A 21,782-nucleotide genomic window follows, 5' to 3' on the forward strand; every position below is an offset into this window, starting at 1 on the left:
TAATTGTAATTATAAATTCATCAGTCTACGGTATCAGCATGTGTATGTATTTATGTATTTATGTCTCGCATACATTTATTTTACAAGCTGAAATTATTAAAAAAAAAACCTTTGTTTTACCCACAATTGCTTTTATTCAGATAATAATAGTAATTTCCATCCACTGAATTTTTGACGTTAAAAATAAAATGGAAAAATGAAAATATGAATTTAAAATGATGTGAACTCTGATTATGTGCAAATATCTAATAAAGTTTAACAGTTTATATAAAATCAATAATACTATTGAATTTTAGCAATGATGGTAGGTATAGATATAGGTAAGATATAGAGGTATAGAAAATATACAGGAAGCATATAAAGTGCTCGGTACGAGTGCAAATACATATTGTTAGACAATGTTCATTCTGATTTCTATTTGTAATGGAACAGTAAATAATAAAATTCATGGTAGATATATTTTTCACGTATCAGCAATAAAAAAAAGTAAATAACAATGATAATAATAATACCTCCTGTGATAAAATTTTCTGAAATGGCCTCAATGCTTTTATATGCCCATATATTGCCTCATATGGTCGTATTTTCTCACGCATAACTTTTCGATCAACAGTAGTGTTAAAAATCTCCAACAGATGGCGTATGATCGCTAAATCGTCTCTATGTAAGAAAGTTATGTTTAAGAAAAATTAAGTTATGAATTAAAATTAGACCATTTCAACAGTTTAATTTAAAAATCAGCATTTAATGTCAACAAAATTTCGCGCTAATGGATTTTTACAGTATATATAATTGAAATAAGTCAGTTTAAAGTGAATTTCAAAATTTTAAACGGTATCATAGGCATTTAAATTGTAAATTGCCACTAGTATTTCGCTGGGTTTGTACACATACGTATATATATAAATTTCGGAGTGTGGTTTTCCTGCCTGACGGTTCGTTTAAAAGCATTTTCTACTCTGATGATCCTTTCTCATACGTCGGACGAGGTATTTACTTTCTTTCTTTCTCTATCTCTCTCAGATTCTACATACACACACACACACACACACACACACACACACACACACACACACACACACACACACACACACACGCGCGCGCGCGCGTATAATTGACAATAGCACATATTCGAAAACTAGTTGCGCAACTTTGTCAAACTGTCGAGTATTACAACGTTGTAGACCTGAACAAGACCTCCAAGTCTACTGGTATTTACACACATACGTACATACGAAATACACATGGACACACACATGAACATGTATGGACAGGAACGTTTGTATGTAGAGGCTTACCGACATTGTATTGCATGAATGTCCAAGCAACCAGTTGAGGTGGCCAATTCCATCCGCATAGTGCCGAACGCCACAAAATTCGAGAATGCGTGTCGATAATATTAACCTGGACGGTATGTCACTCTGACCGCAGGGCAAACTAATATTCAAACTATTATAATTAATCGCATCGTAAAATAATATTTCTCTTTCGATTTATGTCATCCTCATTCTTTAGTCGATTAATGTTTGTTTGTAGATGCATATTAGTAATTTTTTGGATTTATATATCGTTGGCTATTTCCCCTCAGGAGTGCTTGTAGTCTAAAATAAACATGTCTGTATCAAATAAATAAAAGATTTTTTTTTTTTAATTCGATCAATAAAATAAAGCAGACTATTGAAGTTTTAACGGTTGAAAAAATAACTGAAAAAAATTGTATATACCCTCGGAATATAAAGATCACCTGGTAAATGGAGACTGATGCAAGAAATCAAATCACCCGAAAATTTTTGAGTGCATTGTACTGTAATTTCTATAAAAAAAAATTTATTATAAAAATATATCATCAAATATGAATAATAAGTAAAACTACATAAAATATTTTAGTAACTGTCTTTTGGCACATTTTTGTGTATATTTTTACTCCAATTTAAATATATTAAAAATACATAAAAAAAAAATTTAAGAAAATATTTTTTACATATTGTTAATTTATTTTCAATAAATATTTTCATATTTCAACAAATAGTTTAAATATACATTTTTTCCCGGCGACTATACAGTTATACATAATCACAGTGTGCTAATATAATTTTCACACATACCCAGATCTAACGGCGTGCAAGAATGAAGGTAGCAAAGAGGGTCGTTAGCTGTATCCAACATACAATGGGCAAAGGAATAGTTGTAGAGAAGCCCGGTGGGTTGGCAACCCCTCTCGAGGTATTATAACCGGGTGGTGCGTGTAGTGTGTCTACTTTTTAACCTTAAATACGTTAGTACCAGTTGGTGCGGCAATGTAAGAGGTTGTCGTCCATTTATTGCTCGACTATATAAATTTTACTACACTTCTATTATCTTCCATAGAATAAAATTACAAAACACGGCTGGTGACCGTTTTTTTTATCAAAAATTGTGCTAAAAAAATTAAAAAAAAAAAAAAATTATAACAATTTTTTTCTGGCGTTAAAATAACAACGACAGCAGTTTAAAAGTTTTTATCAATGTTTGTGCAAATAAGTTTGATAATACAAATGAATATTTAACGAGTAAAAAATATCAATAGAGGAAGTGCATACACCGGGAAAGACTATAATAAAAGTTATAATCGTAAAGTGGCACCATTTGCGAATAGTGTTCGTGACAGCTCGAAGCGCGATATACCAACTAAACGAGGAGCGCATACTTTCACGCTGAAAATATACGCAACGGTATTCTCTATTCTCCTCCACCCATCGCTCGACACGATCTAGACAAACGAGCCGACGACATCCAACGGGTCGAAGGGCGATTATATATAAATATATACGATATACAATACATATAAAGTATAAGAATAACTCTATACTTATTATATATATTGTATATATCTATTGAGAGTCGCGGCTAGTCAAGACCGTGCGACGGTAATCTCTGTAGTGAGAGCTTTGCTAAATCGCCCACGAGCCTTCAAGCTAGAAAGTCCACATTATTATTCTCTTTTTATTCCAGTCCCTCTTGCTCCCTTTCTTCAATTCCTTTTCCTTTATTTCATTCTTTATTACCTTTTTGATCTCCGTTTCCGGTTTTACTAATCGGGTTGATATGATGCTTAATGTAATTCTCAGTCAGCGTCAGTCTAATAAAAGCTGTATAATATATACCTTGCATATTTTAAATAAACTACAGATTAAAGTACTATACGGCTTCATGCTTGGTTCTTGCTAATTCCTCCTTTTCTATTTTATTTATTTATTTATTTATTTTTTCTTTCCTTCACGTGTTTGAATCTTCGCCGCAGCTGCACGTGAAGCCTTTTAAAGTGTGTTATTGATTTATACATGCTTTCAAATTTTATTATCCCCATTTTTTCACACGGAAAAATTCACCTATTCAGATAAAATAATATTTTGATTAATTTCAAGCGTTAAATTCTCATATCGACTTGACGTTTTAATATTTTTCAATCAGTCAGAACGAAAAAAAATTTTTTTTAACTCATTCGGAACCAATAAACCGAACTAAAATGCTTGACAATTATTTCGATTGGACATCGGTAAAAAATTCGAGTAGTCTTATTTTTTATTTTATTAATCATATAGACTCCAAAAAATTCGTGAATTGGATGATTTTTAATTGCTTTAATTACACTGTGGCAAAATTTATTTCAAGGAGGGTTTTTTTTTTTAATTGAAGAATAAAAATGAATAAAACGTGATATGATTGCTAAGTACTGTACATAAAGTTAATTTTAGTCATGAACATGAATACACAATAAGTACACTGTGATCCACGTGCGTCATAGTTACGCATAAAAAATCCAAAAAAATAAGGCCTCGGTATTATATTACGATTCTGGCAGTTCAGGCCAAGTCGTATTATTATTATTAATTCCATTCATTTAAATTACACACTAACACACTCTTGACTATTAGACCTTTGATAATACAGTTTGTACAGTTTATACAGTAGTGTTTGAATAGTCTTCGTCGTGGCTTACGTGGGTGGAGATCAGTATTAGTATGGATGACGCAGAGAAGTGAATGCTCCTCGTGGCAGTAGACAGACGGCAGTCTGCGACTCGCGACCACGACAACTTTTCTCCTTAAAATCACACTCCAGCCTTTATTCTTATCCGACAAAATTAAAAAATCAATTTAAATAATCTCATATTATTGGTATAACGATATTTATAAAAATTTATATAAAAATTCAGGATCTTCGGACTTTTTCTCATCCAAAACAATTAAATTTATCGAAAAGAAACAAATGACTTGTAACTTGATGCTCGGTGACATCAATTTTAAATTTTTTATTCATTTAACTTTTATGATTTCAAACTCTTTTGTTGTTGTCTACACTGAAAAAAAAATTAACTTGAATCAAGAGAAAAATTCTTGAACGAAGAAAATAATTTTGAAGAGTTTCATTTTCTTGAATCAAGACAAAAAATTTTTGAATTAAGTAAAATTTACTTAAACCAAGAAAAATTTCTTAGTTTAAGAATTTTTTTACTCAAATCAAGAAGATAAAATTCTTCAAAATTATTTACTTGATTCAAGTAAATTTTTTTTTCTGTGTACATTCGTTTGCCCTCCGCGAGTGTGTTCCCTTTGTTCGATTTTAAAACGGTTATTCCGTACAGGACACAATCCCCCACGTTGACATCCCTGTGAATGTAGTGTTTTTATTTTTCATTCATTGTGAACAACAACTCATTTTTCAGTTTGACATTTTTTCACCAAAAAATAAAAACCTTAAATACTTGAATATTTTAAGTGAAAAGTTAATTAAAAAAAAAAAAAAAAAAAAAAACGTTTTAGCGAAAAAAATCACCGACTAAAATGATATAAATTATGTAATTTTTATTACGACATAAATCTTTAAAATAAAGTTTTGTGATAAGAGATAAGAAGGATAAATAATTTGACAGCAGCTGGTGTTTGATTAAAAAAATAAAAAAAAGGAATAGACTTATTTAAAAATAATAAGAACCCAATGAAAAATATGACACGAAACAGGCAGCAGATTTTTCCTATCGGCCCCTTTGCCACTCTCAGACGAAAACTCCTCAGGGATAAACTCGTCAAAAGGTATTGTAAGGTTTATCGTTATCTCAAATTTATGTTTTACTTTTTTGTTTTATTGTACTTACTGTAGATTTTTTTTGCTTTAAAACCCGCAAGGATAAGACTCAGACATAGACGTAAATTCTTCACTTCCGTATAAATTGCATAGCATATAGCGTAAACGTATCGAGGCCCGATGTCGTGACACAGCGATTTATCGCCATTCTCCAAAGAACGTTTGACCTGAATCCAAAGCTTCGCCGCCGCCGATGGGGACGACCATTACATCTATATATGTATAAATATAACATATATAGATGGGGCGAAAAGACACTCCAGTCTTTCTCGTCATCATTTATCTCTTACAAGCTACGACAAAATCCCCTCTATACTATACTATTATATAGTACACTCTCAGCTCTGCACCAAGTGTGATATGACCTGTACGGTTTAAATCAAACGTGTAATAAAGTGTCACGCTGATCGAGTAATATCTCAAAAGTCAATACTCATGAATATATACTCCACTTCTCACTCTTCAATCCTAAATTTTATTTTTTACGATCGCGTATGTGAGAATCGAGAAAAACTGTCGGAGTAATAATTTATTAGTACGATCTTTGATTTGTTAGAGCTTTCATTTATCAAGAAAAATTTATAAAATTGATCAACTTTTTTTTTTTCTTTTTAAATACATAATTTAAAAATTTTTTCATCTATTTTAAAACTCAACATTTAAAAAATATTATCTCTGAAAATACTAGCGGAATTTAACTTTCAAATTTCGGGCAAAGAGAAAACAATTACCTAAACATGAGTGGCTAGGTCAGGCATGAGAATTCATGAAGAAATCATGTCCTTTCAACCGTTATAACCTGACCTAGGTTATACAGTATCCACTCCCCCTTTTTTATTCTCTCTCTCTCTCTCTCTCTCTCTCTCTCTCTCTCTCTCTCTCTCTCTCTCTCTCTCTCTCTCTCTCTCTCTCTCTCTCTCTCTCTCTCTCTCTCTCTCTCTCTCTCTCTCTCTCTCTCTCTCTCTCTCTCTCTCTCTCTCTCTCTCTCTCTCTCTCTCTCTCTCTCTCTCTCTCTCTCTCTCTCTCTCTCTCTCTCTCTCTCTCTCTCTCTCTCTCTCTCTCTCTCTCTCTCTCTCTCTCTCTCTCTCTCTCTCTCTCTCTCTCTCTCTCTCTCTCTCTCTCTCTCTCTCTCTCTCTCTCTCTCTCTCTCTCTCTCTCTCTCTCTCTCTCTCTCTCTCTCTCTCTCTCTCTCTCTCTCTCTCTCTCTCTCTCTCTCTCTCTCTCTCTCTCTCTCCTTTATTGCTATCTCTCTCTCTCTCTTTCTCTCTCCCTCTTTCATCAACTAGCTCCTCGGGCTATGAAATTGAGGGTCAAGTCGGCCCTCAATTCCTCCTTCACATCATGCAGCCCTCCATCAAATCGTCTCAAAAAATTCCAATAAAAATCCTTGATATTTCCTCTCGGAGTTAAAATAAAAAAACTATACATGAAAACCGTCCAAATAATCTTTTGACCTGCGTTATTGGTTTAAGGGTAATTGGTTCAAAAGATTTTAAAATTTTTCAACTGTACTTTTAAACTTCCGTCCATTTACCAACGTAAACATTATTACCGAAAAAAGTTTTATTTATAAATATATATATTGGAATTATAGATTTTCATTTTATCAAAAAAGTTATTCAAGGAAATAAAATTATAAAAGTTTGTTTCGAAAATTAATCGAATATTCTTGATTTCAACTGCAGCTGAGTTATGATATGTAATAATAAATAAAGGATCAAATTTATGAAAATTGAATTCTGAGTAATAACTCTCTAGAACCAATCGTAATTAAGTTAAAATTTTATATTTTTTACTTCCAATTATCAACAATCGAGTTGCTCATCCCACGTCTTGAAAAGTTCCTCGGTGTCTAAGGGAGCGTCTATAATCCTATTGAAGTTTGGAAACTCCTACAAGGGTTTGCCAAGGATTTTACTGGTTATACGAGCATAGTACCGGTAGGTCTTCTCGGTTAAGCTTCTCCTTGTACTAGCAATGCAGTGAAGTACTTTGGTATGCGGTACATACAAGAGTACTCAATGCTAATCTTTCAATCGTTATCTTAAATCTAAACTCACAACTTGCGTTCATTCCTATTTGGTAGCTCTCTACAGTATTGCGCTGATAATATCAATGATTCACAATGATAATAAATATTCAGTGCAAATATTCACTTAAATAATAATAAGCTGTGAAAATTTTTATGATATAGTCGTATGTACCTATTTAGAATTTTTCAATCGAAATATTTTCCTTATAAGAAAGTGAATCTGGCATTATTTTTTTTTTATTTAAGTCAATTTTACTTGATTTAAGTAAATTTATTTTTAGTGTAATGGTTTTTCACGAATCCAGTTCTAAAATTAATATAGTCTAATATGGCCATATATGTATAGATCGAGCCGAATAAAAAAAAATGACAATAACAGAAATTTTTTCAACCGAAAAAAAAAAATAATAATAATACTGATGAGAGTATGGATAAATGTAGTTGTATTAAACATCAGAAATTCTATTGTGACCAGGTGTTTTCTATCTTGACGGAAATGTCATCAAAGAAAAGTCCAAAAGGCTTCTTCTGTCCAATTCAACGTAACTCGGTCACAAACTATAAATAAATGTCCATATAAATACATATACATAATACCTACATGTGTGAGAATATACTTCTATCAGCAACTAAGAAAGATGACTTTGAAAACTCTTTGAAAACGCTTTGATAGCTCAGGTTGGCAATGTCCAAAAAACGTAACTTTTCTTCAGTGTCGGTAGACTCAAACGTAGGTACGTAGATACATAAGTATTACTTTAGTCTCCGATACAGTTGTCTAGCAGGTGAGACGGCACTTGTGAATGTCAACTTATTCGTGAGAAAAGGGTATAGAATAGGCGACTTGAGTAAACCTATCGGATCTTTCAAGATAAGGTATACAAAGGGTATTCTCTTTTGTGTTATAATATATCTGTTAAAAAGTCTTTGACTAGTGACAACTTAACCTACTTTGTAGCAGAGCTTTTTTAATTTGTTTGTAAAAAGAATTGTTTTATTTTTTTTTTTTTTTATTGTTTATCTGAACCACCGATTGTTCTTTTGACGGAACGAAAATAAAAAATTTTTTAGTTGCCTAGAGAAAAAATTATAAAATGCTTTCTACGCAAATACCAAAAGACAAGGATATCTGAAATTTACTGAAAATGTTGTTTTAACTCCCCTTCGAGGTAATAAAAAATAAATTAAAATTTATTTAAGCAATATATTAAAGTTTAACTGTTTTAATTTAATGCAAAAACTAGTATATATTAAAAAGGCACCTTGTGGCCCATAAACCAACATCGCTGGGGTCTCTGTTATATCACTTGAGTTACTCGAAGTAGCTCATGAACGTGTCTAGAAACTGTGGGACAATTTCCCGCGTAAATACGAGATCTTGGTTGTCGTAACCCAGTAATGTGTCGTTACATAGCTCTGAAATTTGCATTTTACGGGATCACGTTCTCATCAGGTCACCGAGGATGGATAGAGAACCAACATTGAATTTGAACTGCCACCAAACTACATATAGACACAGACAAACACAGACATTGACATATTTTTATGTAAATCTTTGCATGCTCATATCATACACATATATATTTATTTAATAAAAAACTTATAAAATCCGTCAGTTTAATACACTGGCACATCCATTTGTTACCTTTATGTTCTTGTTAAAAAGCTCTTCCATTCAAACATAAATATTCATCCCTTGAAACTCAAAATCTCTGCACGGTGTAAAAAACTAATGCCCGCAAAAAATATCATTTAATTTGAACTTTCAAGTAAATTTACATATCTTTATTAATAAATTTTGTGTTCAGATTTTTTTATTATCTTTAAATTAAATCATACGATCTCATACTCGGAGTTAAAAAAATAAATAGAAAGGTTTGCATTTTGCTCTCTAGTTTCCATTATTTTTTTTTTTTTTTTTTTTTTTTTACGAGGGACGTTTTTTGTACGTTAGCATATTGTCGAGTAATTTCGAGCTCGTTATGCTCGAGCAAATGATTCCTCAGCAGAAATAAAATTAAAAAAGCATTCTCTAGTCTTTATTATTATCGTTAAAATCTTATTCACCTTTGATCATTTCTTTTTCGCAACTATGAAAAATAATTTAATTACATGTTCACTTTTATAATGTTAATTATCTCATTTCATTCAGAAGCCATACTATATAAAAAAAAGCTATAAACAAAATGCCTAATAAACTGAGTGGTGGATTTTTAATTACCAGCAGAATTCAAAGAACTAATTACGCGGTAGTTTTAAATTAAGAGCGAGAGAAAAACTTGAGAGCGGGAAATTTGAAAAATTGCGCGCGCGACAAGTTAGAAACACACTTGACTTATATGTCTCTATCGATTTTGTGTGATAGCTCCTTGGTACCCGTACAGGCGAGCCGCGCATGGCGATGCCGTCGTCGCTCGATCTTTAATCCTTCGCGACGCTCTTGACGTAGAAACAGTGAATACCAAAGCCCTTCAGTATAACTCAACTCGGACGTACCAAGATTAGATAATTTAGACTCGTCTGTCTTTAATAAAAATTACCGTCGTACATTTAATTATCGCTAGAAAAAAAAAAAAAAAAAAAATTAGTTCCTCAGTTGTGTTATTGAAAAATATCCATGTGAGCCCGGATGCGAAACGTGCAGTGCTGAAATTCAAATAAAACAAATGTTGATCATGTGATCAGTGAATAAATCTCAGCGAGTTATTTTTCTTCTTAACTTCCAACTATAGTATAAGTAAGTTTAGTCACCAACGTTGTAAAACGAGTTACGATAAGATTACAAACCCACTGACCTACATTTAATAGAGTTATTTTTCTGCCACGCCCAATGACACTTGAATTTTTCTATTTTTTCGTCTTTGCGTCACTTAATAAAATGAAATTAAACTCCCACGGAAAAATAACCGTCGGTATGACGTAAAGATTCGCATCGAAGCAATAACTTTGCGATCATAATAGTACTAGTGGATGGATGGTGGGAGGCGAATTCTTTGCTAAGTTACAGGTGGCATTACCACCACAATTGCTTTATCACATTGCACACGCGCTCACGCATTTACTACCACGCATATTTATATTATATTACTACAAGCGTTCATTCAATAAATGTATGACATTTTTATAAATTATTTATGATCAATTTTTAATATTTAACAAACAACCTTTTAATAAAAATGATACTGTTTTATTCTTTATCACTGCGTTAATTTAACCTTTCACTGCATATTTAATTTTAATTTTAATTTTTTTTTTTTTTTTTTTTTTTATTGTTGGTCTATACATTCTTTAATATTTTAATCGATATTTATGAAAAACTAAAAGTTTGAATGAAACAAAAGTTATTAATTATTTTTTAGCAACAACTTATTAAAATTTTTGCTTGATATCAATATTACTTTATTGAATTTAATTAAAAAACTTTATTTTAAATAATAAACTTTATAGTTTTTTTTTTTTTTTTAATATAAGTATGAAATCGATAAAATAGTATGTCGAATAAAATTTTAAAATATTTTTATATAAAGACATTCTCGTGACGAGAGTGGGCTTGCAAGGGATTAAATTAGGTAGCTATTGTTGGTATCGACTATTGACAAAGTACCATCAATGTAACCGTATACACTCGAGCTACTGGAAATGATTGGTCATAAATACTTAATCAACTATGATCGATTCGACAAGCAAAATTGTAAAAACTCTTGAATAAATTACACTTAATATAACCTATAGGACGCATTACAAACTCAACAATGCGATGGATGTCGATGAGTATCAGTATAAAAATATAATTACATGCTATCGTTTTAATTATAATTAACATTAATTGAGAGTTTAATTACCCCGGGTTAGTCATGCATTTTGTTTGGTAATTATGCCCATGTGGAAGTAACGAGAAGAATGACTTTTATTTATAATTTTTATTATCGTATGATTACAATGTCACGCATTGTATTGACTAAATTTAATTATAAGTTACCGTAAAAATTTTTCAACCGTGGATGTCATTTAATTAATAATTACGGCGTTTATTATTTATAACAATAAAATATGCATTTGAAATTGATACTTTTATCAATAACACACCTGAAAATAATTAACGCCAATATGGATAATTTTTGGGTTATTAAATTAAAAAGAAAGTGGAAGAATTTTTAATTTGAGGGGGTATTCTCGGTTAGAAGCCCAAAATTTAAGTGTTTTTTCGATCGCGATAAAAAAAAACATCAAATATTTTTATTATTCATTTTTTTAAGTTTTCTTTTTTTTTTTTTTTTTTTTGGTATTTGAAGAGTAGAAAAAAAACAAATAGTACAAATAGAAAAAAAAAGATGATTCAAATTTCATGATTTTTTTTTGTACAGTTAAATAATAAATTTTGAATGTTTTTTTTATGAAATTCATTTTTATTATAAAGTCATATTTATTTGAAAACATAAATTAACGAATTAAATTCTTAGTACATTTTAGAAAAATTAAATAAATTATCGCACTTAAAAATCATTCTAAAAAGAACCACTAAAAAACAAACTTCTTGCGCCAAGAAAATTTTAAGGAAGACAAAAGTTATTTTGGAGCAAGAAAAAAATTTTTTTTTTAGTATGCGTTAGCATTTTTGGAAAATTTTGAATTGCTACAACTTTTAAACTATTCGATCAATTTGAGGTATCTTTAAACTTTACCTCGTGAATCGTCTTAGGAATAACCATTGAGTTTGATAAAGATCTAGTAAAAATTTAAAACGCTATCACCGTGACAAGTCAAGTTATATCGCCTGAATACATACATATAAAAACTTTTGAACCAAAGATATTTCTTAACCTACTTTGACAATTTTGGTGAAGAGAAAACAAAATTTTTTATATATTTCATCATGAGAACAAATATAATGGTTAGATTTCTTAGAAATTTACTATAAAGCGGCAAAGAATATGAAAGGTTTACCTCTTTCATTAATTCTTATTAATTTTCTAAATTATAAATTAAAACAAATGTCCGTTAAAAACTGAAACAAAATTTTCCTGTATGATCCCGTACAGTATCTTAATAATGTAAATCAGTGAAACTTGTCTGCAATTATTTAAATCTTATCGAAGAGTAACTCATCACCATAATGTAATTTTAAACCTTATCAGCATACACATGCTGTCCATCTACATATTATCCGCATGTACTAGATACAGTTTACAAGCGCATCAGCCTAATGAAACGTTATCAAATGGTATACTTGGGTCACATCTACACAGATAGGTATCACTCTGAACATAGTAGCATATACCTACAACGTACATATGCATATGCACATGTGACGTGTTTAGTATGGTATAGTGTAGTAGGTAAAGGCTATAACAAAACCATTTCTAAAGCCAGACTCTCTTGCTCTCCTCATTTACATCTGTTAGGTTCCGTTTAGTTTTGCATAATATGTCACCTGACATAACGTTAATGAAATTTTGTTGATACATATACGGCGTATTCACTCCTTGTCGCTCGATCTGCCAACTAATTTGAGCTCTTTGTCAAAGGGTATCGTACATTCCTCCACTAGTATAGGATTACCTGGGAATATACGAATTCTCGGTACATAAAGTACAGAGATAGATAGATCTGTATACCCATCCACCAAATAGTTTGAAGATAATTTAATGGTGAAATAGTCCAGAGGTACTTGACGCTTTTACCAGAGTGGTTCAGTGAGGAGAAAGCTCGGTTGGAGTGGATAGTATTGGTGAGTAAGCTTGTACATTAGGGGATAGAAATTCGCCACTACTCTATTAGTTCCACTAATCTTCGGTATTATTCAGAACTAAGTTAAGAACCCTTCTCCACTCACCGACTATAGTTTCATCTGTCTTTCTTGGTCTCTTTATCTCCTTGCTGGTCTTCCAGTCGACATAACTCGCTCCTCGAATCCCACTGAAGATCTCAATTAACGTGCTAATTTTACTAGTCCAATTCACGCTCCTTGTTTAAAACATTCAAAGAAACCTCAATCTCAATAAACCACTCTTTTTAATAATTCAAACTTTTATAAGGTATTAAAGTACCAATTATTAACGTCCTATCTTATTTTATGATGTTGATGATAATCGTACGCATTTTTAAACTATTTTTATAATTCAAGAAATTAAAACTAATTTTAATTTTTAGTAACAAAAAAAATAAGATGATTAATAATTGGTGCTTTTACCTTATGCATAATAATATAATAATTAATTTTACTTTTAATTTCTTATTTATCACGCGTAAGAAGACTTTAAGTTTAAGTGAGTCTCTAATTGCGGGAGTAAAATTTTTTTCTCATTTAAATATTAATCTGCGTAATTTGAGATAATGATAATAATAAAAATTATGTAATTGAGTAGAAGTGAGTGGGATATTGAAGTAAAAGAGTGGCAACCTGTTGCGCTGAATTTTATTGTATTTTTTGTTAAGAGTTGGCAACGATTGGACGCTATCCAGGATTAATATTGGTGTTTTTTTTTGCTATTCATTACAGTGAGGTACGCACGGTGATACTGAACAAGGGGACATCGGGATTAGGATTTAATATTGTCGGCGGCGAGGATGGTGAAGGGATTTTTATATCTTTTATCCTAGCCGGAGGACCCGCTGACACTAGTGGTGAATTACGGCGTGGTGATCAAATTCTCAGTGTCAATGGAATTAATCTCAGAACAGCTACTCATGAGGAGGCTGCTGCCGCTCTCAAGGTATTAATTACTAACCATTTATTATATTTTTAAACAACCGAATTGAATCCCAGGATTACAGATCTTAGATAACATTTTTCTGGGAAATACGATCCTGCTATTAATTTAATTTAAGGGATAATATATAATTTTTTGGAAAAAAAATTTTATTTATGATGAATTTTATGTGAAATTAGCTGAATTTTTGGATTTTTTAATTTTAATGATTTAAATTGAAGGTATTGTGCTCACACCAAGACTTTTTTAGAGGTTTTTTCAAAAATCGTCAACAGGAAATATAAATTTTTATATTAATTAATTAAAAAGCCTCTGCAGAAAAAATGATTGAAAAATTACTTTTTACGGCCTTTTAAATCCATACACAGTAAAAAATTTTGAATAATTTTTTACAAAAATTGTGTGTAACGATACATGACAAGTAAACATTTTCATTTTGTTGATAGATAAACACTTAATGTATTTTATTCACAAAAAATTTTGTACACAAATTTTTTTTTTTGCGTAGCGACGAAAAATTTTTTACAATATATAACCGCTTAATTTGATTAAAAAAATAATATATGTATGTTTAAATTTATTAAATAAAAATTTGTGTATGCTCAGGGTACTGGACAAACTGTAACAATCGTAGTACAGTACAAGCCCGAAGATTACAACAGATTTGAAGCTAAAATCCATGATCTTAAGCAACAACTTTCACAGCAAAATTTAACAACTGGTACTCTAATGAGGACCTCACAGAAAAAATCCCTCTACGTTAGGTAACATCTTAAATATCTACTAAATATTTTCTAGAGCGTATTTTCATTATTTATCACCAGATGTTAACTTCCATTATTACTTTTTTAATTAACTAGGGCTCTGTTTGACTACGATCCGAACAAAGACGACGGTCTTCCGAGTCGCGGTCTGGCTTTTCGGTACGGAGAAATATTGCACGTGACGAATGCCAGTGATGATGAATGGTGGCAAGCGAGAAGAGTCACTGCTCACGGGGACGAAGAAGGTCTGGGTATCATCCCCTCGCGCAGACGATGGGAACGAAAACAAAGGGCCAGAGATCGTTCCGTTAAATTCCAGGGTCATATGCCTGTTATTCTAGACAAGGTAAACAATTCATTAAAATAAACTTTTATTTAAACTAATTATAATTAAATTACTTTTAATTACAGCAATCAACGCTCGACAGGAAAAAGAAAAACTTTTCCTTCAGCAGAAAGTTTCCGTTTATGAAGAGTAAAGACGACAAATCCGAAGATGGCTCCGATCAGGAACGTGAGTACTTTAATCCTCTTTTTAAGTTCACTTGAAAAAAAAAAAAAAAAATTAAGATCAAAATGTAATTAAAAATTCTTGGTATAAATGTATATAAATAATCAAATTTGTTTGCACGATCGGTATTTGCACGTACAGTATATGTTTATTATTAAATTAGCGTCGTAATAATTAATAATTAATTAATTAATTTAATTACAATACTACCTTACTCCAATGACAAATTAAAAATTATAAATATGTATTATATTTTTTTAATATACGTCCCATCTACAATAACAACAAAACAATTACACAGTAAATTTTTTTTTTTTTTTTTTTTCTAAATGTACATATAGCAAAATACATTACCCTTAATTATAATTAAAACCCAAAAACCAACAGAGTATGCTGTCAATATAATACCAACTGAAGTAAAAATTCCGAATGAGCTTATTTGTGTATATTTTTAAAAAATTATTTTTTTTTTTATAATTGTTTAATTTTTTTTGTACTTGTGATACGTGACATGTCTTTTGTTTTGCCTGCTTGTGTAGGGTCGCCCACAACACCTGAGAATGAAAACGATCCTACTCGTAAGTATTTTATGTAAACCATTTGACATACACACTTAAACAAACATACTCTTTTAAAAATATATAAAGACTCTCATCCTATCCTCGAACTTTCAAATTATCGATCTTCATAACATTAATTACACTAATTATTAAAAGCAAATTAACATACAAAGTCAAAGTTCCTTTTTTTATACTTTTTTCACCGTAAATATTCAGCTTATTGATACTCAATACTCCTCTATAATTATTTTAATCGAATTTTAACACACCTCTGTATGTCTCCAATTGGCTTATTGTTTGTCTATTCAGCTTGCTGTTCTTATTAAATATAAATATGTCAGGGTGGTGCTTTTATATAATTTAATTATATTTTATTTTATTTGTATTTATATACTTAATTAATTTTAACTTTATTTACTCTGTTAATTATTTATTTAATTTCATCATTAATTTTTTAAATATTTTTGTATCATGCTAGTGTAGTATAGAAGTAGTCAAAAATAAATATTTAAAGCGATTAATTATTATTATTCAAAGACGACATTGTAGTTTCACATTTAGACGGCTTTCACGTTATTATTCAATTGTCAATCTAATGTGTTTTAGCATTCATGCTGTGCTATACCCAGGACGACACTAATACTGAAGGTAATATCACATAAATGTCAACCGAGTTTATATTTATTCTAACATCTCACAAAAATATTGCATATATAATAATAATATTAGTGATTACAATAATAATCGCAACTATAAGTAATAAATTATTAATATTAACAATTAGCTTTTTAATGGGTTAATATTGCACACAATAAACGTCTATTGTGTGCAAAATCATAAATGCCCTGGCTTCAAAAAATTCAACCGAGTAGTTTATTATTTTTTAATGCTTTTGTAGTTGTCTTTTGTGTTTTTTGAAATTATTTTTTTTTTTAATTATTATTCTGTTTGTTTTATTTACTGTTTTTGTTACTTAGTTTAATTGGTATAATTTGTTGTTCATATTCATAAGAAAAAAAAAACAATGTCATTTTGTTGGTGTCTATTATTTTTTTTCTTGTTATTTAATAAAGATTTGTCATCCGTCGCAGGAAGTAAAGAAATTTTATATCGCGTTGAACTACCCTATATGGAAGAACTGACTTTAGTTTATCTGGAAAAGGAGGAAGATGAAAATAATGTTGAACTTTGTAAGTCATACGTGTGAGACAAAGTGTGAAAAATGTTTAAAAAAAAAAAAAACAATACAAAAAAAACTAATAATGCTTCCATATAAAAATTTATCAATTTTTATGAATTTTATTATTAAACATAAATTTATTATTTTTTTTATCGAGAACTCCGTGCAAATAAGACAGTCGCGGTACGCATGTCTCAAAAATTTTGTTTTTACTAAAAATACTTTTCTTGGGATACGAAGAAAAGTTTTAATATTTTAAGTGAAAAATGTAACATGATTTTTATAAGATAAATTAGTCTAATTGTAAAGAAAAAAAGTTTTCAGTAAGAAATTGTTTTGAAAAACTAACAAAAGGTTTAACAAAATTTTCATTGAATCTTTTTATTTACTTTGGTGTTGTAAATTTTTTTTAGGTAGTGAAGAAAACGTACTATCTTATGAGCCTGTTCAACAAATGACCATTCAGTACACGCGCCCTGTGATAATATTGGGGCCGTTGAAAGACCGCATAAACGACGATCTTATTTCCGAGTTTCCGGATAAATTTGGAAGCTGTGTACCTCGTAAGTATATATATTTAATATTTGTTATTAATGTACTTTTTTTTTTAGTTTAGTTACGCATGTACTGAAATAACTCACCGTGAGATGAGTATTTAAATGATTCATCGTTATTTTTATATCTTAGACACGACGAGAAGTAAACGAGACTATGAGGTTGATGGCCGCGATTATCATTTCGTTGCGTCGAGGGAACAAATGGAGAGAGATATTCAAAACCATTTGTTTATTGAAGCTGGCCAATATAATGATAATCTTTATGGTACTTCCGTAGCTTCTGTACGAGAAGTTTCCGAAAAGGTAAATTGTTTTTATTTTATCTTCAAATAAACTATAATGCTAGATACTGGTAAAAAATTACCTTTACTTAGCAGAAATAATTTTGAACCAAGAGCATTGTTTTAAATAATTACACTTGAAAAAAAATACTTTTATTAAAAATGGGTTAACCATTTTTAATTCTCATTTTTTTAAACGAAATTTCTATTTGATTTTATTGATATTTTTTTTTTCAATACATAAAAAAAGAAATATTACAAAAAAAAGTTGATTATCATAATTTAAAAAAAATTTTACAAAATTAAAAAAAAATTCATAAATATTTTTGAAAATTGTGATATTTAAATTTCTTTTTAATTGTTCGTTTTTTTATGTAGTTTTCAAAAAATATATATCAAAAAAAGATAAAATAGAAATTTGTTCCAAAAACATGAGAACCAAAATTTTTTAAAAAATTTTAAAGGCAAAAAAGCTATCGAAATCTTCCTTTTTTCCTTTCACGATATTTTTTATCATAAATCCTCCGTAAAAACAAGAAAAATAAAAAAAATTAAAAAATAGTAATTTTTCACCTAGATATGGCCAAATATAGGTTTGAATCCGCTTGTAAATAATTACCAATTTATTTGCATGATTGAAAAAAATTGAAATTTATCAAAATTGTCTTCTCTTGATTCAAACTTTTTTTTTTTTTTTTTTCATTAATAAGTTGTAAAATAATCTAGAGCAAAAAAATATATCCATGATTGTTTTTAGGGCAAACATTGTATTCTGGATGTAAGTGGTAATGCAATCAAGAGGTTACAAGTTGCTCAACTCTATCCAATTGCTATTTTCATCAAACCTAAATGCGTAGAATCGATTGTGTAAGTATAAATGTTATTTAAATAAAAAATAATAAAAAAAAAATGAAGGTTTGATAAATTAATTGAACTATTAAAACGTTTCAGGGAAATGAACAAAAGAATGACTGAAGATCAAGCCAAGAAAACGTACGAGCGGGCATTAAAAATGGAGCAAGAATTCGGCGAATACTTTACGGGTAAGTAACGAAATTTCTCTTTCTTTTATGAATTTGTTGTCATTATTGTGAAAATAAATTGTAATTATTATAACCGATTGTTTGAATTATATTTACAGCGGTTGTACAAGGAGATACACCCGAGGACATTTACGTAAAAGTAAAGGAAGTTATCGCCGAACAATCAGGACCGAGCATTTGGGTACCATCTAGGGATCAGCAACTGTGACGTCTTGCCCCCAATGCGTCTCAAGGTCCGAATTCATGGACCGTTCCACCAAGGCGTAACGAATAATGATGATAATAAAAATAACAATAACAATAATGATAATAAAAATTAAATTAACAATTATCAAATTAATGCAGCTTGACTAATACGCCTTCATATTCTTCAAGTAGCATAAATTGAACCGAGACGCGTCGAAAATTGAACAAATAATAAATATTAAATGTCTCGCTAATCATATAATTGATTTTAATTCAACTTTATTGTTAAAATTATTAATAAAAACGGTATTAATTGTTGTTAACAAGTGATTCATTTAAAATCACAAATAACAGCAGAAAAAACTACTATGAAGTGAAACAAATAAGTATTCTTCAGTTCTTGCTTAAGTTAGAACCGATATGAACGGTATTTTATGATCATGATTACGCAAATTATTAAATAATTAATATTTAAAAAAAAATCAATAATAAATAACGAAAATTAAATTGTATTAATGAACGAAAATTCGATATTAAATTTTAATGAATATTCGTTGTAGTCGTTAAAATTTTTTGAACAATTTATTTTTAATTACAATAAAAAATAGAATTACAATCATTTTAACCAATTAGTAAAAATAATTTTAATACACTGACCAGAAAACAAATTTATTGATATTTTAATAAAAAAAAAAAACGCGCCATATTTTTATCTTAAATTATATATTATTGTTCTTCTGTACTTAATTCGTAAATTTTATTTATGTATTTGTTTAAAAATTGGCGCAAAATTGTGTGCGAGATGTTTAGAAAGCTAAGAGATAATTAACGTGGAATGAAAAAAAAAAATAGATGAAGAAGAAAATGATAATTGTGACTTTGAGATGATAAATCGTAAGGGGTAGGATTTAATGAGTTAAAAAAAATAAATCAATTGACTAAACGAACAAACAAATAATTAAAATGAAAAGTCATTCAGATATAGTATTGCAAAGTCAAGCGCGCAACTTTACGATCTATCTGACCTCACAAGACAAATCGTTAGTTATTTAGGATAGACGATATATAATGTTTTGTACAGCTAGATGATAATACTAAACCAGTAATGGGTTACGTGCAACATTACATAGAAAATAATAATAAAAATAATAATAAATATAATAATAAATAAAAATAATAATAATAATAATAATAAAAATAATAATGATAATATTAATAATAATAATATAATTACATGCATAAATAAATAATAAAATATTGTAATTTAAAATACTACTAATTTATTATATAAAGTAGTAGTACGGAATAATTATTGTACATATTTATTATTATATAAATAAATAAAATTAAATTAAATGAATAAATAAAAAATATATATAATAATAATGCCTGATGTATTTCGGAGTGAAAAAAAAACGCATGAAGAAAGTATAAGAGGTTTTGAATGTTAACTATTGTAGGCAGTATTTATAAATAATTAAATTAACACAACATTTCACATCGCGAAATCTATACGCAAGAGATATAAATATATATATAATATTATTAATTATTATTATCATTATTATTATTATGTGTATGTACGTGTATTACTTATTATCTAAATAAGTCTTTATTATTAACATTTTAAACTCGAATTGTTGAGTCACATACGTTAAACGTCCTCGCGACACTTGCCGTCATTTCACGGGATATTTTATTGACTAATTAATGGGTCTTTTTTTTTTTTTTTATTAAGTGATTAATGATTATAATTATGATTAAATATTCTCGTGATTTGACTGTTAATTGCCTTCACAAATTGAGTTATTTATCCGATAAAACACGAGATAATTATATGGATAAAATAATATTAATTTTTAAGAATGCGTTTTTTGATTTTAATGTTTTTTTTTTTTTTTTAATGGACTGTACTTATTTTACTTGAAATGTGTTTCTATTATTTAAGAAAGTAAATTAAAAATTATAGTTTATGTGTAATAGGCATGATATTACGGCAATTATTTGTCAATTTAATTATTATTAATAATACTGTAATATAATTAAAAATATATGTTATTATTAGTAATGCGTGATTTAGTTTGACGCAATTTAATTCGCCGTTCATTATCATTCTAATAATTATTATTATTATTATATTATTATTATTAAAGAATTACTGAAACATTGACACGTTAATATTTGTAATAAAAAATAAAATAAAAATCTCAATAAGCTATAATTAATTTAATTAACGAAACTATCACAAGTTGAATTTTTGTAAAATGTAACGATAAAGAAAATAATGAAATTTAATTAAAAATCTTCGGCGTTTGTTTTCGTACTATGGCTCGAATTTATTTGTAATTTTTTTATTTGTGGAAATAACTGCCGTGCATTTTTTTGTTGAAAATGAAAAAAAAAAAAAAAATAAATAAATAAATATAATGACAAGTGCACCGCCGTTATTCACAGGTTGTGCCTGATTATTATTAATTGATAAATTTATTGATTTATTGATTGATTAGTTATAATGATTATTAATATTATAATTATTATTATTATTATACTAGATGTCGTGATTTTATTACGATTGACTTAAGACATCTGTCTCAATGTAAAGGAACATATATAGGATAAAAACAAATAATAATTATGGACACTTATATTATTATTAAACATCTCTATAGTCTATTTAATAATAATAATAATGACGACTTATTGAATTATCAATCTCATGTTCACCTTGTTTCATCGTTTTTAAATAGTTAATAAACGTTTTACCAATTTTAATAGACTGTGTTGTTTTTTTTTTTTTTTTTTTTTTAATTTATATTAATCTTTTTTCTTTCTTC

General features: G+C 29.1%; 1 protein-coding gene across 14 annotated transcripts in view; it reads left to right on the forward strand.

Moving 5' to 3' along the window:
* Positions 1-21,720, forward strand: part of LOC141531521 (disks large 1 tumor suppressor protein-like) — a 309,925-nt gene extending 288,205 nt beyond the window's left edge. For 8 of the 14 annotated variants that reach the window (XM_074249400.1, XM_074249401.1, XM_074249405.1 and 5 more), the window contains 12 exons: positions 13,656-13,869; positions 14,473-14,630; positions 14,727-14,976; positions 15,042-15,144; positions 15,681-15,719; positions 16,308-16,349; positions 16,775-16,891; positions 17,295-17,444; positions 17,569-17,741; positions 18,477-18,586; positions 18,671-18,762; positions 18,861-21,720. In XM_074249400.1, coding sequence (XP_074105501.1) covers positions 13,656-13,869; positions 14,473-14,630; positions 14,727-14,976; positions 15,042-15,144; positions 15,681-15,719; positions 16,308-16,349; positions 16,775-16,891; positions 17,295-17,444; positions 17,569-17,741; positions 18,477-18,586; positions 18,671-18,762; positions 18,861-18,970 — 1,558 coding nt within the window. In that variant the 3' untranslated portion in view covers positions 18,971-21,720. The remainder of the gene's footprint in view (positions 1-13,655; positions 13,870-14,472; positions 14,631-14,726; positions 14,977-15,041; positions 15,145-15,680; positions 15,720-16,307; positions 16,350-16,774; positions 16,892-17,294; positions 17,445-17,568; positions 17,742-18,476; positions 18,587-18,670; positions 18,763-18,860) is intronic. The other 6 variants (XM_074249393.1, XM_074249399.1, XM_074249395.1 and 3 more) reach the window with 6 other exon arrangements.
* Positions 21,721-21,782: the final 62 nt, after the last annotated feature.

Source organism: Cotesia typhae, unplaced genomic scaffold, assembly GCF_013202065.1.
Source record: "Cotesia typhae breed Kobodo isofemale line unplaced genomic scaffold, CoteBio_Ctyphae contig_5, whole genome shotgun sequence".
NCBI lineage: Eukaryota > Metazoa > Arthropoda > Insecta > Hymenoptera > Braconidae > Cotesia > Cotesia typhae.